At 40.8% G+C, this 23,603-nt stretch overlaps 1 protein-coding gene and 1 non-coding gene across 2 annotated transcripts in view; both read left to right on the forward strand.

Moving 5' to 3' along the window:
* The first annotated feature begins 1,065 nt into the window (after positions 1-1,065).
* Positions 1,066-23,603, forward strand: part of KCTD8 (potassium channel tetramerization domain containing 8) — a 347,133-nt gene continuing 324,595 nt past the window's right edge. Inside the window, exon 1 of the mRNA XM_049886311.1 lies at positions 1,066-2,430. Within this exon, the coding sequence (XP_049742268.1) occupies positions 1,476-2,430 (955 nt within the window). The 5' untranslated portion in view covers positions 1,066-1,475. The remainder of the gene's footprint in view (positions 2,431-23,603) is intronic.
* On the forward strand, positions 9,383-9,489 carry LOC126077608 (U6 spliceosomal RNA). Its single transcript, XR_007517784.1, has one exon. It is a non-coding gene; the product is annotated as a U6 spliceosomal RNA (small nuclear RNA).

Below are 23,603 nucleotides of genomic sequence, written 5' to 3' on the forward strand. Positions count from 1 at the left end.
TGTTTGGGAAGCAGTGAGTTTCTTTTATAGTGTGGGAAATTTGGCATAAATTAACAATGGTTGCACAACCCATTAATGTAATTGATATCACTGAGCTGTATATCTGAAAATTGTTGAATTGGCAAATGTTGTGTTATATATTTTTTTATCAAAAACAAACAAAACTACACCACCACCACCAACAAAACAAAGAGTAAAACAGCTGTTGAGGCTGCTTGTGCACAAACACCTCATGGGATTTGTTTCCCTGGTTTGGAGGTTTAGGGTCATGGTTTCCAGAGACGCTCCAATGAAGTAGCCTAATTTTGTCTCTCAGTACTTTTATCTCCTAGTTCGTTGAGTAATGACTGGGGTCTTAAGCGGTTGTCCAAGGTGTAACAATTGATTTCTATTCACCTAAGCAACAGAAGAGGAAGGAGAGTCTGGAATGGAGGAGAAAATCAAATGAGTGGACTGAAATCAGATTTCAGAGTTTTAAATATTCTTTAACTGTCTGTGGTGCACACAGTTAAATATGCAATAATGAATTTTGATTTTATTGAAGATACCGAGATTTCGCCTTCACTTCAAAAAGTTTCATAAGGTCACTACAAGCGATTCACCACCCCACGTAGCGCTTTTGCAATCTCTGCTCGCTTGCCAACATTTGTGGTGATTTCAGTTTAGTAGGCAGGCATCTGTTACAATCTAAACCTATCCTACACCCACCTCGCTCTCCCTCACTCCACCTTAACGCAAACATGCGAACCTAGTTTTAGTCCGGGGGTGGATTGTGAAGGAAGAAAGGGAAAGAGAGAGGCAGGGAACGGAGTGCGTGAGCAAGGTATGTCTCCCTTTTCTCCGTTGGGGTTTTAGATCCTGCCGGCTTTTCCGCGCTCGGTGCCGAGCGGCGTCCTCCTCCAGGCTCGGTTCTCGGCCCCGCCCCCTAGTGTCGGAGTTTGGCAACCAGCGGCAGGCGCCTATCTCTTTAAATGACAGCTGTGGCTCGGGTCCCAGTCCAGGGCTTGACGTCAGTGCAGCCTCCCCGGCTGCGAGGAGTAGTTAGCGCCGCCGTCCGCGCTCCGGGTTCGCCGCGCGCTCGCAAGCCGCTCGGGCGGGGAGTTTTCTTTGCTCCAACCCCTCCTCCCGCCCTCCCCGCGGAGAGCCGAACAACCTCCCTAGAACCTCTTGCAAGTCTCTCTCACACTACTCCGCTGTCGCCCCAAAGGAGCAGCCGCTTCTCCTCGCGCCTCCGCCGCAGCCGCCGCGCCCGCCGAGCTGCTCTTCCGCGCACCGCTCCCCCGATGGAGCCCGGGCGCCACCGACGCCGCCGTTGCCCCGAGCCCTGAGCGGAGCCGCTCCGGCCGGAGACAGGCGCTGCCCGGCACCGGGGCGCAGACGGAGGGCCGGAGGTCGAGAGGGGTGCAGGGCGCGGGCTCCGGGAATCAGAAAGTGCTGTTCTCCCGGGTCACTTGGCCGGCGGCGGAGGGGGGACGATGGCGCTGAAGGACACCGGTAGCGGCGGCAGTACCATACTGCCCATCAGCGAGATGGTCTCCTCGTCTAGCTCGCCCGGCGCGCCGGCAGCCGCAGCCCCGGGGCCCTGCGTGCCCTCGCCTTTCCCGGAGGTGGTGGAGCTGAACGTGGGCGGCCAGGTCTATGTGACCAAGCACTCGACACTGCTCAGCGTCCCGGACAGCACTCTGGCTAGCATGTTCTCACCCTCCAGTCCCCGGGGCGGCGCCCGGCGCCGGGGCGAGTTGCCCAGGGACAGCCGGGCGCGCTTCTTCATCGACCGGGACGGCTTCCTCTTCAGGTACGTGCTGGATTATCTGCGGGACAAGCAGCTCGCGCTCCCAGAGCACTTCCCCGAGAAGGAGCGGCTCCTGCGTGAGGCCGAGTACTTCCAGCTCACTGACCTGGTCAAGCTGCTGTCGCCCAAGGTCACCAAGCAGAACTCGCTCAACGACGAGGGCTGCCAGAGCGACCTGGAGGACAACGTCTCGCAGGGCAGTAGCGACGCGCTTTTGCAGCGCGGGGCAGCAGCCGCCGCGCCCTCGGGCCCCGGAGCGCACGGCGGCGGTGGTGGCGCGCCGGACAAGCGCTCGGGCTTCCTCACGCTGGGCTACCGCGGCTCCTATACCACGGTGCGCGACAACCAGGCGGACGCCAAGTTCCGGCGCGTGGCGCGCATCATGGTGTGCGGGCGCATAGCGCTGGCCAAGGAGGTCTTTGGGGACACGCTAAACGAGAGCCGCGACCCGGACCGGCCGCCGGAGAAGTACACGTCGCGCTTCTACCTCAAGTTCACCTACTTGGAGCAGGCGTTCGACCGCCTGTCCGAGGCCGGCTTCCACATGGTGGCGTGCAACTCCTCGGGCACTGCCGCCTTTGTCAACCAGTACCGCGACGACAAGATCTGGAGCAGCTACACCGAGTACATCTTCTTCCGTAAGTTTTCAGCCTCGGCACTTGCATGTGTCCCCAGTTCCACGGCTGTTTCGCTCTCCCTTTGGAGCCTGGGGTGTCTGGGGCCGGGAGCTGGCTAACTAATTAGGACCGGCGGCTCCCCCTGCACGTGGCGGCCGTGCAGTGAACACTACTCTTCCGCCCCTTCCGATCTCCCTCGCGACTTCCTCTTTTTCGAACTTCGGAACACTCAGTTCCCACGCAGCTCTCTTTCTTAACTTTTTGATGTAGCTCTCCCGGCCCATCTCTCTACTGGATGCTCTGGGCATCCCTCCAACTAGGACGGGGAGGACAGTAGGGCAGGGCTGGACGCACAGGTCCTCCTCCTCCGCTCAGCTTCGGTGGGTCTTGGGCACGAATTATCGCCGCGCACCGCCGGGACTACGGCCCCTTGGTGCCAGTCAGGTGCAGGAGCGTCGAGTTAAAGGTGGTGTCAGGAGAGGGCAACCGGAGAGGTGACAGCTGTGCCTCCTGAGACCTTCAGGTGGCCGGGGTGTGAGAGTGGCTGGTGGGAATGAGGTCTCTATTGAGTATAACAATGTGCGAAACACCAGTTTTCCCCCGCACCAGTTATATCCAGTACAACTACCGGTGTTTTGGAGAGCGGAGGATAGTAGGAACCGAGTTTGGATGTTTGAGTGTGCTGTGAAGTTTGGAGATAAGGGGAGTGATGTGTGTGAGTGTGTGTGTGTTTTCTTTCTGGACACCTCAACTGCGAAAGTGGGTGTTTGTTGACTCGACTTTTCCGGGGGGGGGGGCGGAAATGAATGCAGGGATTTGAAATGAAGGGAGAGGATTTGAGAAATCATCAGGCAAGATGCTTTTGAGTGTGCTTCCGGAAGTGGCTGTGCCGAGTTCTAGAAATTAAGCCTGGCACTGGGGCTAGCGGGGCCATGGGGGTGGGGAACTAGTGGTGTGTGCAATTCTCTGTAACGTGTATAAAGAGAAGAAGGCAAGGATGAAAGGGCGATTTGGGTTAATGAAAAGCCAGCTGGGATAGCAGTAGGGACATCATTTGGCAAACGTTTTTCCTTTGACAGATACAGGAAGCTTTAAAAGTTCCTTGTAGTGTTAGGGAGAGTAGAATTGAAAGCCTATGTCAGAAACAAGTCCGCTTTGTTGTATTCATTTATTTTGGTAATTAAGTCACTGAGATACTGGACAATTCCCTGCGCTTTGAGTGGAGAAGTGGAGGTACATCTCCTTGCACAGGTGCAAACTTGATTGGACAGTGGTTCCGTGTTTTTGTAATCAGGTCACCTTGGGCATAGGGTGACCAAACACAGCACACTGGGTCTTAGAGTGAGATTATTTTTGTAATGGTGCCAGATTTTAATAGAGAAACAAAGGAAGTGTCCACTGAAAAAATCTAATTGTCTTAATTATATTAAAGTGTTATTAGTTTCGTATTAAATTGGGGATCAGCAAAACCACCCAAAAGAAGGTAACATTTTATTGTTCATGAAAAATTGGGATCCTTTCAATATATTTTAAGTGATTAGCATATTTTTAGCATCATTCTTTGCATCTTGATCTTTATCATTGGGACCTTTGTCTTCCACTTTTTAGATTTTAAACATTAGTTTAAATATAGATCTATTTCCAGGCAAATCAAAAGATGAGGTGTAATTAGTTTTCCCCTTTTTATGGTTAGTAATTTTTGTTATGGAAGAGCGGAAGCTTGGATGTTCTCCAGTGTTAAGCCTCTCACATTTTGGAAGTGTGTCACTGTTTTGGTTCATTTGTTATTCCTTAGAAAGTTGTGGAGTTGAAAATGTTCATTTCTTTGATTATAAAGAGATACTACAGGTTGTCTCTAAATTAGGGACAAAATGCCCTTAAAATATACTGTAGTTGGAAAGTCAGCCAATTTAATTTGAGGTAGTAATTTGACAGATATTTGGAATTCAGGATGTTTCACTTCTGGAGCCAGAAGAATTGTTAAACAGAATAAAATATTCAAATGACGAATAACCTAGAGCTTCCAACAGCTTTGTTCAGGTTGGAACTCCTGCTGAGACTTTGCATTTCTAGTAAGTTGTACATAAGAATCACTTAGGATTTTGCTAAAATGTAGGTTCTGATTCAGTATATCTGGAATGGAAATGCAAATTCTCAGCAGGGAACTTGGTAGAAAGGTACATTCTCAGCAGGGGTTTGAGCCTGAAGGGTCCAGTTCAGAGTCCTGAAGTAACCACTATCAGGGTATTCTCCTGACTAATGAGCTCTGAGGACTCATTCATGAAAGTCCCAGAAACCTAAGGAAGCCATCCATATTCAAGCCTCCTTCATTGATTATCCTAACTTTGAGGGAACATATATGATTCCAGACTATTACTGTTTTGATGTGGTAATTTGGCCATTGACCAACCAAATGGAGTTGCCATTTTTCATCTGAGATGTAAAATTTATTTTGAATAGTAGAATACACATATTTATTTAATGCTTTGTGCAGCTTGCAGCATATCTTTTTCATAAGTAATTTTAAATGGAATTCATTTTAATATTTGATGAATGAAAATAAATAGTAATGTTTTTGTATTTCCAAAATCTGTTTGGTAATGGCATAATGATATTTAAAATGCAACCTTGTTTGCAAAGTCTCTGTTTTAAAAGTATATCAATGCTATTAATAAAAACAAAATTACTAGATGAACTCGTTTGTCCACTTATGCTTTGGATATAGAAGAGAAACTGAGTATCTCCTCTCCCCACCTTTTGCACTAAGTTCTTTGAACAAATATTTATTTAGTGTGTAACTTGTATCAGCTTTTAAAATTAAGGCTTGATATGAACATTGTAATTAGCAGCTGCTCTAAAAATGATAAAATTGTAGTTTATACAATTGAATATCAGTTTCAAGCCCACCCCCCTCAGAGTTTCAGCTATGCAGGGAAAGAGAGTGGCAGATGCTTCACTAATCCCAGGCAGTGCTATTTGCCAAATGTGTGGTATTGGTTAGATTATTTACTTGTTTTGTGCCTCATTTTCCTCACCTGTATAATAGAGATAATCATAGTACCAATCTTAAAGGGCTTGAGAATACATGCAAAGTCATTACAGCAGTGGCTGGTGTAATCAGAGCTTAACAAATGTTAGCTGCTAGTATTATAAACAGTAAACCACAGGCTTTTCTTTATTCTTGTCAACGTTCAATTTTAAATTTCATTTTATAATAAATATAGTTAATTTATTTAATGTAAAGTTAATTGGGAAATTATTTTGCAAATAAAGGATAGCATACTGAACTTTCAGCTGTTTCAACCAAACAAATAACCATCTTCTTTTCTGGAACTTGACTTTTTCATGCCAAGTTCAAGTCACTTAGTCTTGTCAGTCATACCCCAGTTGATTTTTCTGGATTGGCTCTAAACAGAATCCATTTTTGATTCCAGGCCAAGAAGCATTTTAGCTAGCACTCTACCTTAGGACTTGAAACTTTGGCAATGTTTTCTGACAAATATGAAGCTAGATTCATAAATCCTTAAGTGCTTATATCCAAGTCATTAAATTTTAATGCACAAGGTTATATGCAGTCTATTAAACATTTAATGTCAGCCTCATTTGGCTGCATGTACACTTTGCTATCTATTCTCAGTCTTACCCGTTATTTATCAAGTCTTTTTGGTACACTGCAACGTACACCCATACTATTATATTTTATATTACTTCCCTAATATTGAAGCTGGATTGCACTTTCTCGGGGAAAACAGAGTGATTTATTGCATGTTCTGTTTTCTGGGGATGTTTGGGAAGTGTAGTTGTGGCGATTTTTAGCAATATCTAGGAGGGGAAAGGCATTTATGTGTCAGCAGCGTATTGCATGGGCAATAGTTATATGCTTGAAATGTGACGTGGAGACAGCTCATAGTTGAAACTAGCATTATATAATCCCTTTATTTCTTATAATCAGTAAGTTTACAGAAAAGGTGGCACTGGTATGTCGTTCCTCTATTCTTATAGTACTTCAGGTTTTGAACTCCACTCATTTCTCTAGGTTGTTCTTGGTATTCTTTGATGTTTGGTACATTCCCTTTTTGTTGCTGTGATGATAAGAGGGCCACATCTAGGAATTAATGCTAATACTGAACTGGGCAGTGAAATCTAATTTGTCTTAATGGATTTTTATGTCCATTCTTTCACATTGATTTTGATTTATTTCACGGTGCTGAAGAAAGCTAGTTGAGTTGAAAACATTCAAACAGCTATTCAATCTTACATTAGCTTGTTGCATTAAGAGTTTTCTTTCTGAGACATCTTTGAAAAGTCATTCTATTTAGACATATACCTTTAAAAACATTTTTTTTGTCATTTTCTTGTCTAAAAATATCACCAAATAACATTTTATGAGAAACAGTTTTGTTAATCATATTCGTGTTTGGTTCTTTTCCTTCTGAATACCTATAGTTATATTTATAATGTGATAATTTCCTCTGCACTCACGTGGCTGAATGACTTGAATCAGTGGAGTAAGCAAAAAAGGGAGGTAACTTTTTAGAATGCCGAGATTCTGATTTCATGCAAGTAGTTCAAGAAATAAAGCAGACAGAAAATGACAAAAACCTTAGTTTGGTATTGGTATTGGCTGCTTTTTAAAGGCATTGAAATTGTATGCCTGGTATTACACTGTGTCTAAACTTGATCTTTTGTATAGTGCTATGGCTTTTTTTTTTTTTTTTTAATGGATTTAGCCTTCCTGCCACCCATTCTACAGCTTTGAATGAATCAATCTATGCAGATAATGAAGCTGACAGAATGGTGTTGCAAGCCACCTTTGGCAAAGTTCTTTCTCTCTTATAACTTAGGATGTTAGAACTCACAATTTGAATTTGTGTGTATATGTGTGGGTGTGTGCTAGTTGGAAAAACAAAAACAATAACAAACAAAAAACAACCTCTTTGGAAAAAAGAAATGAGACGTACAAAAATATTATCTATTGTCATAATTAATTGACTGGCATGAGTTAAAATGAGATGACTGGGCACTTGTCATTTAAAAGTAGCTCTTTAAATTTTTTTTTTTATTCTTTAGATGAAAGTTTACAGAACAAACTAGTTTCTCATTAAACAGTCAGTACATTTATTGTTATAAGACATTGGTTAACGACCCCGTAACATGTCAACACTCTCCCTTTTCAACCTTGGGTTCCCTATTACCAGCTTTCCTGTTACCTCCTGCCTCCTATTCCCTGCCCCTGGGCTGGTGCGCCCCTTTAGTCTCATTTTGTTTTATGGGCCTGTGCAGTCTTTGGCTGAAGAGTGAACCTCAGGAGTGACTTCATTACTGGTTGAGAGGGTGTCCAGGGGCCATACTCTCAGGGTTTCTCCAGTTTCTGTCAGGCCAGCAAGTCTGGTTTTTCTTTCTGAGTTAGAATTTTGTTCTACGTTTTTCTCCAGCTGTCTGGGACCCTCTCTTGTGATCCTTGTCAGAGTAGTCAGTGGTGGTAGCCTGGTACCATCTAGTTGTACTGGACTCAGTCTGCTGAAGGCCACGGTAGATGTGGTCCATTAGTCCTTTGGACTAATCTTTCCCCTGTATCCTTAGTCTTCCTCATTCTTCCTTGTTCCCAAAGGGGTGAGACCAGTGGAGTATATTAGATGGCTGCTCACAGGCTTTTAAGACCCCAGACGAAAAGTAGCACCATTTTAAATTATAAAAGTAATACATGCAGATTTAGGAATTTAAAAAAAGGTAAAAGAAAAAAAAGTTTTTATAAAAAGATTTTATAACTTTTAATAAAATCTTGAACATTTCCTTCTCATTTTTTTATGCACATGTAGATGAACAAACATTTCTAAAAAGATACGGTCATACTACACAGATAGTTGTATGCTGTCTTTTTTTGGTTTTACTTTGTTTTATGCATTTAATGACAGTTCTGATGTCATTACAATTTTTATTGACATTGTAGATTATAAAAATGCAATACATACCCTTTGCCACAGTGTTATAAATATTTCTGTTGACTGTTTTCCTAGTTAGCTTAGAAAAAATACATTTCCAAAATACAGAATATGTAATACAAATAGCTTTTACTATATACCATACCAAATATTTTCATAAGTGTTCTATATAAATTACTTTATTTCCCATAACATTTTTGTGAACTTCACATTAGTACCTTAATATTTCAGTGAGGAAATTACGATTTATATAGCTTAAATAACATCCCAGTTAGTCTGTGATTGTGCTGAAATTGGAATAGTTTCGTCTTACTCAAAAGCCCTTACTCCAAAATATTAAAAAATAATGTCCATTTCATGCAGTCGATTTGATATGTATATTTCAGTGTCTACTGTGTACTTTGAACTTAGATCTACAAACAGCGGAATGAACTGTATATAAGCAAACCTAGTATTTCTTAGTCCACATTAGAGTTCCACGTGAAAAGTGTGTGTGTGTGCATGCGTGCAAGTGTGCTTGTGTGTCTGTAATGTCATCACCTGCTGAAAGGGTTAATTTTTACTGATTAAAACTACCATATTCATGAATATTTTTAAATTAAGGAGAAAATTAACTTGATGTAGGCCTTTGCCTGGAAACTAGTAATACGTATGGGATGGAGCCCTGGTGGCACAAACGGTTAACTACTAACTACTAACCGAAAGGTTGATGATTCAAAATCACCCAACAGCTCCACGGGAGGAAGACTTGGTGATCTGCTTCCGTAAAGATTACAGCAAAGAAAGCGTTTTGGGATAGTTCTGCTCTGTTGCATGGGGTCTCTAGGAGTTAGAATTGACTCCATTGGTACCTAACAACAACAATATGCATGGAGTCCCTGAGTGGTTCAAACAGTTAAAGCACTGAACTGCTAAGTGAAAGGTTGGCAGTTCAAATCCACTCAGGGGTGCCTCAGGAGAAAGACCTAGCAATCTACTTCCAAAAAAAAAAAAAAAAAAAAATCAGCTATTAAAAACCTTATGGAGATGGAGTTCTCACTTCAGCAGCACACATACTAAAATTGGAACGGTACAGAGAAGATTAGCACGGCCCTTGCACAAGGGTGACATGCAAATTGGTGAAGGATTCCATATTTTTAAAAAGATAGAAGCAACCAAGGTGCCCATCGACGGATGGCTGGATAAATTATGGTGTATTCATACAATGGAATACTACACATCGATAAAGAACAATGATGTATCTGTGAAACATTTCATAACATGGAGGAATCTGGAAGGCGTTATGTTGAGTGAAATTAGTCAGTTGCGAAAGGACAAAAGGACAATTACAAATGACACCACTATTATAAGAACTTAAGAAATAGTTTAAACTCAGAAGAAAATATTCTTTGATGGTTACAAGGGTGGGGAGGGAAAGAGGGAAAGGAGTATTCACTAATTAGGTAGTAGACAAGAACTACTTTAGATGAAGGGAGCGACAACACACAATATAGGAGAAGTCAGCACAACTGGACTAAACCAAAAGCAAAGTAGTTTCCTGAGTAAACCGAGCTCTTCGAAAGCCAGGGTAGCAAGGGCAGGGACCTGGGGACCATGGTTTCAGGGGAAATCTAGGTCAATTGGCATAATAAAATCTATTAAAAAAGCATTCTGCATCCCACTTTGGTGAGTGGCATCTGGGGTCTTAAGTGCTAATAGGTGGTCATCTAAGTTGATCAGTTGGTCTCAACCCACCTAGAGCAAAGGAGAATGAGGAACACCAAAGATAGAAGGTAATTATGAGCCCAAGAGACAGAAAAGGATACATAAGTTGGAGACTACATCAGCCTGAGACCAGAAGAACTAGATGGTGCCCAGCTACAACCAATGGCTACCCTGAGAGGGAGCACAACAGAGAATCCATGATGGAGCAGGAGAGCAGTGGGATGCAGACCTCAAATTCTCGTAAAAAGACCAGACTTAATGGTCTGAATGAGACTAGAAGAACCCCAGGGTCATGGTCTCCAGACCTTCTCTTAGCACAAAACTGGTACCATTCTCAAAGCCTTCTCTTCAGACAGGGATTGAGCTGGACTGTAAGATAGAAAATGATACTGGTAAGGAGTGAGATTCTTGGCTCAAGTAGACACATGAGACTATGTGGGCATCTCCTGTCTGGAGGGGAGATGAGAAGGCAGAGGAGGACAGAAGCTGGCTGAATGGACGCAGGAAATACAGGTGGAGAGAATGAGTGTGCTGTTTCATTAGGAGGAGAGCAACTAAGAGCACGTAGCAAGGTATATATAAATTTTTGTATTAGAGACTGACTTGATTTGTAAACTTTCACTTAAGGCACACACACACACACAAAAAGAACAGCAAAAAAAAAAAAAAAAACAAAACTCCAAAAGAGCCCTATGGATCACAGTTTTGCCCTGACAAGCATGGGGTTGCCATGAGTCAGAATCTGCTCGATGGCAACTAACAACAGTACCAACATAGCTTTGATGCCTGTTGCTATCGAGTAGATTCTGACTCATGGCATTCCCAGGTGTTACAGAGTAGAACTGCTTCATAGGGTTTTATTGGCTGTAATCTTTTATGGAAGCAGTTCGCCAGGCCTTTCTTCTGTGGAGCTGCTGTGTGTACTTGAACTGCCAATGCAGTTTGCAGTCAGCTGCTAACCTAAAGATTGGAGGTTTAAACCTATGCTGTGGCATTGTGGAAGAAAGTTCTGGAGAACTGCTTCCGTAAAAGATTACAGCCAAGAAAACTGTATGGAGCAGTTCTACTCTGTAACACCTGGGGTTGCCATGAGTCAGGACTGAGTTGACAGCAACTAACAACACAAGTAGCCATACTTCTCTTCTGGAGCAATTGCTTTTTTACCTTTTATAAATTAAATATTTACTATGTTCTTTTCTTAGGAGGTGCCAAAATAAAGAGGGTACTTAAGTTGAAATCATTTTTGTTAATTATATGTAGTTATTTATTTATCCTAAAGTTTTGTTGTTGTTTTAGGTGCTATCGAGTCAATTTCAACTCATAGTGACCCCATGTGTTACGGAATAGAAACTGTCCCATAGGGTTTTTCTAGGTGGTAATCTTTATGGAAACACATTGCCAGTGGAGTGCTGGATGGGTTCGAACTGGCAACCTTTTGGTATCAGCTGAGTGGCTAACCATTGTACTACTGGGCTCCTTAAATGTTGGTTAATGCCATTAAGTATTATATTTGGTATAATGCAGTTCTAAAAGATATTGAATATCTGCTGAGTACTGGGATTGGCTTTCCGTATTTTTGAAGCCTTAAAGTATTGTGGAAGTCTATGTAAAAAATTAGAAAATACTTGGAAAGCAGAGTTTTAATCTTAAACTTATATATAATTGCTGATATGTTCTTTAAACCTTTTTTGAATTAACTTAAGAGCATTTGGTGAACTGTCAAAGGTAACAGCCACAGATTGGCCAGTATCCTTGTGATTTCTCTAACTGCGTAGAGGCTACGTGAGAGGTTATAACCCCAGAGGTTTTTACAAGGATTTACTTAAGGATTAGAATAAATTTATTCACAGGATTGCAAAATTACTCTAACAGGTAAGTATTAACTTCTTTATAAGATCTAAATGTAGTGGTGAACTTCCAGCTGCTGACTCGAATACGGGTGTCCTCTGCCTGTCAGCCACGTCCTTCTCTCGTTAGCTTCTGTCAGGAAACATTTCGTGAAACCTGATTACAAGTTTAGTTGCAGTTTCAAAAATAAAAAATATATGAATTATTCTATGTTAAGTTTGTAGTATTTGTAATTTTATTTCCTGACCCATTGGTTCCTCTGTGTACTCCCTGGTACTGTAGCCATTGTAATACGGAGTGAACCATTTATTGTAGAATCCTTCTCCATTTAGCCTCTGGACTCCTCTATCTCTTCATGGTAACACCAAGTTTAGTTTTCTCATTGCATGTCCCACAGTGTGTAATTATCTGCATGTCCGTATCCTGCACTGGAGTGAGAGTTGGCGCTGTCTCACTTTTGTGTTTTCAGTCCCCAGTGTGGTGGCGAGCACCACAACAAGCACTCAGTAAATGTTTGTTTTTTGAATTAAAGTGTGACTTAATGAATGAACCAGAGATGTTGGAAGTTCCATTAAGTTAGTTATTGAATTTAAGATTTAGTTTCATTTAAGTTTAAATTGCACTTACAGAGCAACTGCTGGGTTACAGCACAGTGCAGACCTATAAATATGGATATGACAGAGCCTTTGCATTTAAGTGGTCACAGTCAAATTTATGTCATTAAGAATTATGTTACTGAGCACCTCTTGAGTATTTAAAGAAGAGGTGGGAGTAATGACATAAGAAATTGTTACACAGAAACCTATAAAGAATGAAAAGAAGAGGTAAGATATTAGTTTAAAAAATGAGAGAGAGAGGCGGAGCCAAGATGGCGGACTAGGCAGACGCTACCTCGGATCCCTCTTACAACAAAGACACGGAAAAACAAGTGAATCGATCACATACATAACAATCTACGAACCCTGAACAACAAACACAGATTTAGAGACGGAGAACGAACTAATACGGGGAAGCAGCGATTGTTTCCAGAGCCTGGAGCCAGCATACCAGTCAGGTACGGCACAAGCACAGAGACCTGCTCCACCCCCCTGAACTAACCCCGGGAGGGGGACTAGCCGGTTCCACGGGCGGCGTGGGACGCAGCCGTTAGGAGAAGTCCCCGGGAGGCAGTGACTGATCTTGGAGCAGAAAGAGCAGCACCCGAGCCGGGGAACCGTCCCACAGGGATTTGGACTGCACGCAGGTACGCCATAAACACGGAGAGTTGCTCCACCACCTGAACTAACCCCGGGAAGGTGACCATCCGGGTCGCGCGGGCGGCGTGGGACGCAGCCGGTAGGAGAAGTCCCCGGGAGGCAGCGACTGGTATTGGAGCGGGGAGAACAGCGTTCCAGCCGGGACACTCGGTCGCGGCACAAGCACGGGGAGCTACTCCACCCATCTGAACTAACCCCGGGAGGGGGCCCACCTGGTTCACGGGGGCGGCACGGCCACGCGGCTGGAGGGACGAGAAGTCCCCGGGAGGCAGCGACTGATTTTGGAGTCGAGAGTGCACCGTCCCAGTAGGGGAGCCTTGACGCTGGGCGTGGGGCTGGAAGCGGAGGATCTGACCGTGACTCCAGCGGGCCAGACCCCCCGGGGGCAATCTCCACACAGACAGCACACATAGGCGACGCGCCCGCGGGAATCTCAGATATAATAGTCTTTCCAAGCAAGACAAGCAACTCTGGCTATATTCTGAGGTGCTACTCTCCTATCTCTCTGTTCCCTCCCCCACCCTCCCCAGGCGGCTTCATTAACATCTGAATAGCCTGAGCCAGAGGGAGAACTCTGATAGGGATCTGACTGCAGTTTTTTTTTTTAGCGGATTTTCTGGAAAAACTAGTTTCCCAGTGATGGCTCGGAGACAACAATCCATATCAAACCACTTAAAGAAGCAGACCGTGACAGCTTCTCCAACTCCCCAAACAAAAGAATCAAAATCTTTCCCAAATGAAGATACAATTTTGGAATTATCAGATACAGAATATAAAAAACTAATTTACAGAATGCTTAATGATATCACAAATGAAATTAGGATATCTGCAGAAAAAGCCAAGGAACACACTGATAAAACTGTTGAAGAACTCAAAAAGATTATTCAAGAACATACTGGAAAAATTAATAAGTTGCAAGAATCCATAGAGAGACAACATGTAGAAATCCAAAAGATTAACAATAAAATAACAGAATTAGACAACACACTAGGAAGTCAGAGGAGCAGACTCGAGCAATTAGAATGCAGACTGGGACATCTGGAGGACCAGGGAATCAACACCAACATAGCTGAAAAAAAATCAGATAAAAGAATTAAAAAAAATGAAGAAACCCTAAGAATTATGTGGGACTCTATCAAGAAGGATAACCTGCGGGTGATTGGAGTCCCAGAACAGGGAGGGGGGACAGAAAACACAGAGAAAATAGTTGAAGAACTTCTGACAGAAAACTTCCCTGACATCATGAAAAACGAAAGGATATCTATCCAAGATGCTCATCGAACCCCATTTAAGATTGATCCAAAAAGAAAAACACCAAGACATATTATCATCAAACTCACCAAAACCAAAGATAAACAGAAAATTTTAAAAGCAGCCAGGGAGAAAAGAAAGGTTTCCTTCAAGGGAGAATCAATAAGAATATGTTCTGACTACTCAGCAGAAACCATGCAGGCAAGAAGGGAATGGGACGACATATACAGAACACTGAAGGAGAAGAACTGCCAACCAAGGATCATATATCCAGCAAAACTCTCTCTGAAATATGAAGGCGAAATTAAGATATTTACAGACAAACACAAGTTTAGAGAATTTGCAAAAACCAAACCAAAGCTACAAGAAATACTAAAGGATATTGTTTGGTCAGAGAACCAATAATATCAGATATCAGCACAACACAAGGTCACAAAACAGAACGTCCTGATATCAACTCAAATAGGGAAATCACAAAAACAAACAAATTAAGATTAATTAAAAAAAAATACACATAACAGGGAATCATGGAAGTCAATAGGTAAAAGATCACAATAATCAAAAAGAGGGACTAAATACAGGAGGCATTGAACTGCCATATGGAGAGTGATACAAGGCGATATAGAACAATACAAGTTAGGTTTTTACTTAGAAAAATAGGGGTATATAATGAGGTAACCACAAAAAGGTATAACAACTCTATAACTCAAGACAAAAACCAAGAAAAACGTAACGACTCAACTAACATAAAGTCAAACACTATGAAAGTGAGGATCTCACAATTTACTAAGAAAAACGCCTCAGCACAAAAAAGTATGTGGAAAAATGAAATTGTCAACAACACACATAAAAAGGCATCAAAATGATAACACTAAACACTTATTTATCTATAATTACCCTGAATGTAAATGGACTAAATGCACCAATAAAGAGACAGAGAGTCACAGACTGGATAAAGAAACACGATCCATCTATATGCTGCCTACAAGAGACACACCTTAGACTTAGAGACACAAACAAACTAAAACTCAAAGGATGGAAAAAAGTATATCAAGCAAACAATAAGCAAAAAAGAAGAGGAGTAGCAATATTAATTTCTGACAAAATAGACTTTAGACTTAAATCCACCACAAAGGATAAAGAAGGACACTATATAATGATAAAAGGGACAATTGATCAGGAAGACATAACCATATTAAATATTTACGCACCCAGTGACAGGGCTGCAAGATATATAAATCAAATTTTAACAGAACTGAAAAGCGAGATAGATACCTCCACAATTATAGTAGGAGACTTCAACACACCCCTTTCGGAGAAGGACAGGACATCCAGTAAGAAGCTCAACAGAGACACGGAAGATCTAATTACAACAATCAACCAACTTGACCTCATTGACTTATACAGAACTCTCCACCCAACTGCTGCAAAATATACTTTTTTTTCTAGCGCACATGGAACATTCTCTAGAATAGACCACATATTAGGTCATAAAACAAACCTTTGCAGAGTCCAAAACATCGAAATATTACAAAGCATCTTCTCAGACCACAAGGCAATAAAACTAGAGATCAATAACAGAAGAACGAGGGAAAAGAAATCAAATACTTGGAAAATGAACAATACCCTCCTGAAAAAAGACTGGGTTATAGAAGACATCAAGGAGGGAATAAGGAAATTCATAGACAGCAACGAGAATGAAAATACTTCCTATCAAAACCTCTGGGACACAGCAAAAGCAGTGCTCAGAGGTCAATTTATATCAATAAATGCACACATACAAAAAGAAGAAAGAGCCAAAATCAGAGAACTGTCCCTACAACTTGAACAAATAGAAAGTGAGCAACAAAAGAATCCATCAGGCACCAGAAGAAAACAAATAATAAAAATTAGAGCTGAACTAAATGAATTAGAGAACAGAAAAACAATTGAAAGAATTAACAAAGCCAAAAGCTGGTTCTTTGAAAAAATTAACAAAATTGATAAACCATTGGCTAGACTGACTAAAGAAATACAGGAAAGGAAACAAATAACCCGAATAAGAAATGAGAAGGACCACATCACAACAGAACCAAATGAAATTAAAAGAATCATTTCAGATTATTATGAAAAATTGTACTCTAACAAATTTGAAAACCTAGAAGAAATGGATGAATTCCTTGAAAAACACTACCTACCTAAACTAACACATTCAGAAGCAGAACAACTAAATAGACCCATAACAAAAAAAGAGATTGAAACGGTAATCAAAAAACTCCCAACAAAAAAAAGTCCTGGCCCGGACGGCTTCACTGCAGAGTTCTACCAAATTTTCAGAGAAGAGTTAACACCACTACTACTAAAGGTATTCCAAAGCATAGAAAATGACGGAATACTACCCAACTCATTCTATGAAGCCACCATCTCCCTGATACCAAAACCAGGTAAAGACATTACAAAAAAAGAAAATTATAGACCTATATCCCTCATGAACATTGATGCAAAAATCCTCAACAAAATTCTAGCCAATAGAATCCAACAACACATCAAAAAAATAATTCACCCTGATCAAGTGGGATTTATACCAGGTATGCAAGGCTGGTTTAATATCAGAAAAACCATTAATGTAATCCATCACATAAATAAAACAAAAGACAAAAACCACATGATCTTATCAATTGATGCAGAAAAGGCATTTGACAAAGTCCAACACCCATTTATGATAAAAACTCTTACCAAAATAGGAATTGAAGGAAAATTCCTCAACATAATAAAGGGCATCTATGCAAAGCCAACAGCCAATATCACTCTAAATGGAGAGAACCTGAAAGCATTTCCCTTGAGAACGGGAACCAGACAAGGATGCCCTTTATCACCGCTCTTATTCAACATCGTGTTGGAAGTCTTAGCCAGGGCAATCAGGCTAGACAAAGAAATAAAAGGTATCCGGATTGGCAAGGAAGAAGTAAAGTTATCACTATTTGCAGATGACATGATTATATACACAGAAAACCCTAAGGAATCCTCCAGAAAACTACTGAAACTAATAGAAGAGTTTGGCAGAGTCTCAGGTTATAAAATAAACATACAAAAATCACTTGGATTCCTCTACATCAACAAAAAGAACACCGAAGAGGAAATAACCAAATCAATACCATTCACGGTAGCCCCCAAGAAGATAAGATACTTAGGAATAAATCTTACCAAGGATGTAAAAGACCTATACAAAGAAAACTACAAAGCTCTACTACAAGAAATTCAAAAGGACATACTTAAGTGGAAAAACATACCTTGCTCATGGATAGGAAGACTTAACATAGTAAAAATGTCTATTCTACCAAAAGCCATCTATACATTTAACGCACTTCCGATCCAAATTCCAATGTCATATTTTAAGGGGATAGAGAAACAAATCACCAATTTCATATGGAAGGGAAAAAAGCCCCGGATAAGCAAAGCACTACTGAAAAAGAAGAAGAAAGTGGGAGGCCTCACCTTACCTGATTTCAGAACCTATTATACAGCCACAGTAGTCAAAACAGCCTGGTATTGGTACAACAACAGACACATAGACCAATGGAACAGAATTGAGAACCCAGACATAGATCCATCCACGTATGAGCAGCTGATATTTGACAAAGGACCAGTGTCAATTAACTGGGGAAAAGACAGCCTTTTTAACAAATGGTGCTGGCATAACTGGATATCCATTTGCAAAAAAATGAAACAGGACCCATACCTCACACCATGCACAAAAACTAACTCCAAGTGGATCAAAGACCTAAACATAAAGACTAAAACGATAAAGATCATGGAAGAAAAAATTGGGACAACCCTAGGAGCCCTAATACAAGGTATAAACAGAATACAAAACATTACCAAAAATGATGAAGAGAAACCCGATAATTGGGAGCTCCTAAAAATCAAACACCTATGCTCATCTAAAGACTTCACCAAAAGAGTAAAAAGACCACCTACAGATTGGGAAAGAATTTTCAGCTATGACATCTCCGACCAGCGCCTGATCTCTAAAATCTACATGATTCTGTCAAAACTCAACCACAAAAAGACAAACAACCCAATCAAGAAGTGGGCAAAGGATATGAACACACATTTCTCTAAAGAAGATATTCAGGCAGCCAACAGATACATGAGAAAATGCTCTCGATCATTAGCCATTAGAGAAATGCAAATTAAAACTACGATGAGATTCCATCTCACACCAGCAAGGCTGGCATTAATCCAAAAAACACAAAATAATAAATGTTGGAGAGGCTGCGGAGAGATTGGAACTCTCATACACTGCTGGTGGGAATGTAAAATGGTACAACCACTTTGGAAATCTATCTGGCGTTATCTTAAACAGTTAGAAATAGAACTACCATACAACCCAGAAATCCCACTCCTCGGAATATACCCTAGAGATACAAGAGCCTTCATACAAACAGATATATGCACACCCATGTTTATTGCAGCTCTGTTTACAATAGCAAAAAGTTGGAAGCAACCAAGGTGTCCATCAACGGATGAATGGGTAAATAAATTGTGGTATATTCACACAATGGAATACTACGCATCGATAAAGAACAGTGACGAATCTCTGAAACATTTCATAACATGGAGGAACCTGGAAGGCATTATGCTGAGCGAAATGAGTCAGAGGCAAAAGGACAAATACTGTATAAGACCACTATTATAAGATCTTGAGAAATAGTAAACCTGAGAAGAACACATACTTTTGTGGTTACGAGGGGGGGAGGGAGGGAGGGTGGGAGAGGGTTTTTTTATTGATTAATCAGTAGATAAGAACTGCTTTAGGTGAAGGGAAAGACAACACTCAATACATGGAAGGTCAGCTCAATTGGACTGGACCAAAAGCAAAGAAGTTTCCGGGATAAAATGAATGCTTCAAAGGTCAGCGGAGCAAGCGCGGGGGTCTGGGGAACATGGTTTGCGGGGACTTCTAAGTCAATTGGCAAAATAATTCTATTATGAAATCATTCTGCATCCCACTTTGAAATGTGGCGTCTGGGGTCTTAAATGCTAACAAGCAGCCATCTAAGATGCAGCAATTGGTCTCAACCCACCTGGAGCAAAGGAAAATGAAGAACACCAAGCCCACATGACAACTAAGAGCCCAAGAGACAGAAAGGGCCACATGAACCAGAGACCTACATCATCCTGAGACCAGAAGAACTAGTTGGTGCCCGGCCACAATCGATGACTGCCCTGACAGGGAGCTCAGCAGAGGACCCCTGAGGGAGCAGGAGAGCAGTGGGATGCAGACCCCAAATTCTCATAAGAAGACCAAACTTAATGGTCTGACTGAGACTGGAGGAATCCCGGCGGTCATGCTCTCCAGACCTTCTGTTGACACAGGACAGGAACCATCCCTGAAGACAACTCATCAGACATGAAAGGGACTGGTCAGCGGGTGGGAGAGAGACGCTGATGAAGAGTGAGCTAATTATATCAGGTGTACACTTGAGATTGTGTTGGCAACTCTTGTCTGGAGGGGGGATGGGAGGATAGAGAGAGAGGGAAGCCGGCAAAATTGTCAAGAAAGGAGAGACTGAAAGGGCTGACTCAAGACGGGGAGAGTAAGTGGGAGTAGGGAGTGAGATGTATGTAAACTTACATGTGACAGACTGATTGGATTTGTAAACGTTCACTTGAAGCTTAATAAAAGTTATTATAAAAAAAAAAAAAAAAAAAAAAAGAAGCTCTGGGGCCTTGGGCAAGAGCCTCTGCTTCCTTGTTTATAGGATGGGACAGTGATAATAATTGGCAGAGGTGGCTGGAGGGTAAATGAGAGAGCACTTATCAAGTGTTTAGTGCAAACAGTGCCTGGCACATGGTAAACACATAGATACTGGCTATGATTATAACATTTGTTGTTACAGTCCTAGTCACATTATTATTTTCTTTCTACTTCACCTTCCAAAGGGAGCTAAGGAAATTTAAGTACTGTTACTATTCCAAAGCATAAACCCCCCAAAAAACCTATTGCCATCAAGTCGAATTCCAACTCACAGTGACGCTATAGGACAGAGTAGAACTGCCTCATAGGGTTTCCAAGGCTGAAAATCTTTATGGAAGCAGGCTGCCACATCTTTCTCCCGCGGAGCCACTGGGTGAGTTCAAACCACCGACCTTTCAGTTAACAGACAAGTATTTAACCACTGCACCACCATGGCTCCTTTCCAAAGTATAGTCACATTATAATAGTAGTTCATTATAAAAAAAAAAAAAAAAAAAAAAAAAAAAAAAAAAAAATGAGAGAGATTAAAATGACATAAATGCAGTTATTAGAATTGTGAACACATATACATTTAAATGATTGGAGGGATGGAAGGTGAAGAGATCAAAAATTAACTAGCTTGATCTTTTTGAGGCTTATGAAAGATGTTGGGAAAATGTTCCCTGTCCCTGTCTACCACAACCACAATGCTAAGTTGTTGTTGCTGGGTACTGTTGTGTGGATTCCAACTCATAGCAGCCTCTTGTGTTAGAGTGGAACTGCCCGCATAGGATTTTCTTGGCTGTAATGTTTATGGAAGAAGCCCTGCTTGCTCAACAGGTAAGCAATGGGCTGCTAACTGAAAGGCAGGCAGTTGGAACCCACCCGGCAGCTCCGTGGAAGAAAGACCTGGTGATCTGCTTCCGTAAAGATTACGCCTTAGAAAACCCTGTAGGGCAGTTCTGTTGTGTCACATGGGGTCACCATAGTTGGAATCAACTCTACAGCACTAAACAACAACAAATCTTTATGAAAGTGATCAGTACTTGCCTTTAAAAGCAAAGCAAAGCAAATCAAAACAAAACAAAACTTAGAATGTGGAGTGACTGCTGCCTCTGGACGTGATCAGGAAGAATCTGGCTATACAGGCAGGTACTTGAAAAAGTGAGAATCCAGCCAGCTTTAAATTGCAGTCCTACTGTTTCTTAGTTTTTAAAAACCTCCTGAAAATATGCTTAAGAGGTGTTACTGTTTAATGATCAATGCTACCATATCACTTTTATTTATATTCGTAAATCTTAGGTCAGATTAACAACAGTAAAAGTAAGACAGCTTTCCTGTCAATAACAGCACACATCTTCATGATAATAGGTTGATGGTTCAATGTTCATTCACCAGGTGAATTTAGAATGTTAGTCCATGATATTGAAACCATGCTAACTGTATTAAAGTTTAGCAATGCAGAGTAAAAAAAGTGAATTTAATACAACAAAAGAACATAATTAAAAATATATAGTGTTGTTTTCAGGTCACCAGAATAGTGAGTGCTTTAACTACTCAGTTTGTGTTATTTTCATTTCTTTCACCAGTCATATTAACAGAAAACTTGAGAGTAGATCAGATTCATAATATATTGCTCTTTTCCATCATTTTATATAAGAATAGAGGGAGCAATACGGTGTTTAGGGAGAGACAATGCCAAAATCTGTTGGCCCCCACTCCTAGAAGGCAAATCCTTGAATATTTTAAATGCTTTAATACTTTTTAGTTTCAGATTCCATGACATTTTCCAGCTCTAGCTTTGAGATCTGGGAAAAATAATTTAATTTCCATTGTGTAGGCAAAGCGAGGTTAACAACAGGACTATCTCACAGGCTTCTTGTGAGAATTAATTGTAGTAATCCATATAAAACACTTAGAAGAGTGTCAGGCACAAATAAATGCTCAGGTTTTTTTTTTTTTTTTTAAGTGTTAGCTATTGTCATTTATTAATTTAAGGTTCTCAAAAATACATAGTTAATCCCATTTCTGTACATTATTAATTCTCAGTACCAAATTTCTTCCCTTTTCTTTTGAGTAAATCAAAAGCAATACCTATTTCAAAACTGTTCTGAAAGAATCTTGTCACAATTAGTGAAATATTGTTTTTTCTTAATTATCAGAGCTACTGAGTTTAAAATCAATTGTGACATGTTATTAAAATAAGTTTATTCCAATTGGTTCTTCATTGCTTAGGAAAAAAAAGCACGCTTCTAGGTCTAGTGATGATTACTGGTTAAGTTTGACATAAAAAAAATTTATTTTTATTATTTTTTATTTTTTTATACTTAACAAGAAAACTGATATTCTACAGAAATTGCCCCAGAAATCATGGGGCTCATTTACACAAAGCACTTCTAATCAAACTTTATTTATATTTCTTATGATGGCTTTCAGCTTTGATTTTTAGCAGTTTTATGCAAGAGAACAAACTGTCACAGAGCCAGGTAGGCTCAAACATTGCTCAGAGTTTGGACATTTGGCCAAAAATTTGCAGGCTAGTTTTTGGATTCAAATACATATCTCTCTAATTTCAGGAAAACTGTGTTAGCTTTCAACTAAATCAGTTCCTATTGAAGCTAGTTGGACACATTTTGAATATAAGTTTTCTAGTTGCTAAAAAAAAAAAAAAAAAAAAAAGTCCAGGTATTTGAAGAAGGCAGTGAGATCAAATGCAGATGCTGGCCATCACTGAGAGGCAATTCTCCAATATTCTGACCTCTTGATGGAAGCTGCTTCTAGCCTATCCCTTTGCAGGTGGAGGGTAAGGATGAATCCCAAAGTGACATCTGCTTTTGATAAGGAATAGTTGCTACTATGGCAACTTTATAGTGAGTGTTGGCAGGGAGCAGGCATGGTGATCACGAATTGTTGGTGACTTTTGGAGATGAGTCCTTCTAATATTGACTTTGACTTAGAATTAAAAAAAGAAATGGATTTGACAAGAGAAGACCTTGGGTTATAATACTAACCTTCATCAGTATGTAGATTTATTTTGTGCTACTTCCCTTTTCTTAGGTCCCTAGGGGGTACAAACAGTTTGCTAACCTAAAGGTTGGTGGTTCAAATCTATCCAGTGGCACCAAGAAAGAAAAGGCCTGGTCATCTGCTTCCATTAAGATTGAATCCAAGAAAACCCTATGAAGTAGTTCTACTTTGTAACATATGGGAATCGACTTTATAGCAATTAACAACAATAATGGCAACAGTTTTTCTTTACTTCAGTTCTTCACATAGAAAATGGTAGAAATTTATCTTTTTTTTTTAATTCTAATTCCATGGAATACCATAAATAATGTGTGCCACATATTCTGTGCTGAATGAAAAATAGCATTTGTTCTTGTTTTAGTGTGTCAAATGGTCATTTCTTAAAAAAAGTGTTGCATTTGTTGCTATTAATAAAACATTTATTGATGTTGAAATCTTTTCATGGGC

This window comes from Elephas maximus, chromosome 5 (genome assembly GCF_024166365.1).
Source record: "Elephas maximus indicus isolate mEleMax1 chromosome 5, mEleMax1 primary haplotype, whole genome shotgun sequence".
NCBI classification, from domain to species: Eukaryota; Metazoa; Chordata; class Mammalia; order Proboscidea; family Elephantidae; genus Elephas; species Elephas maximus.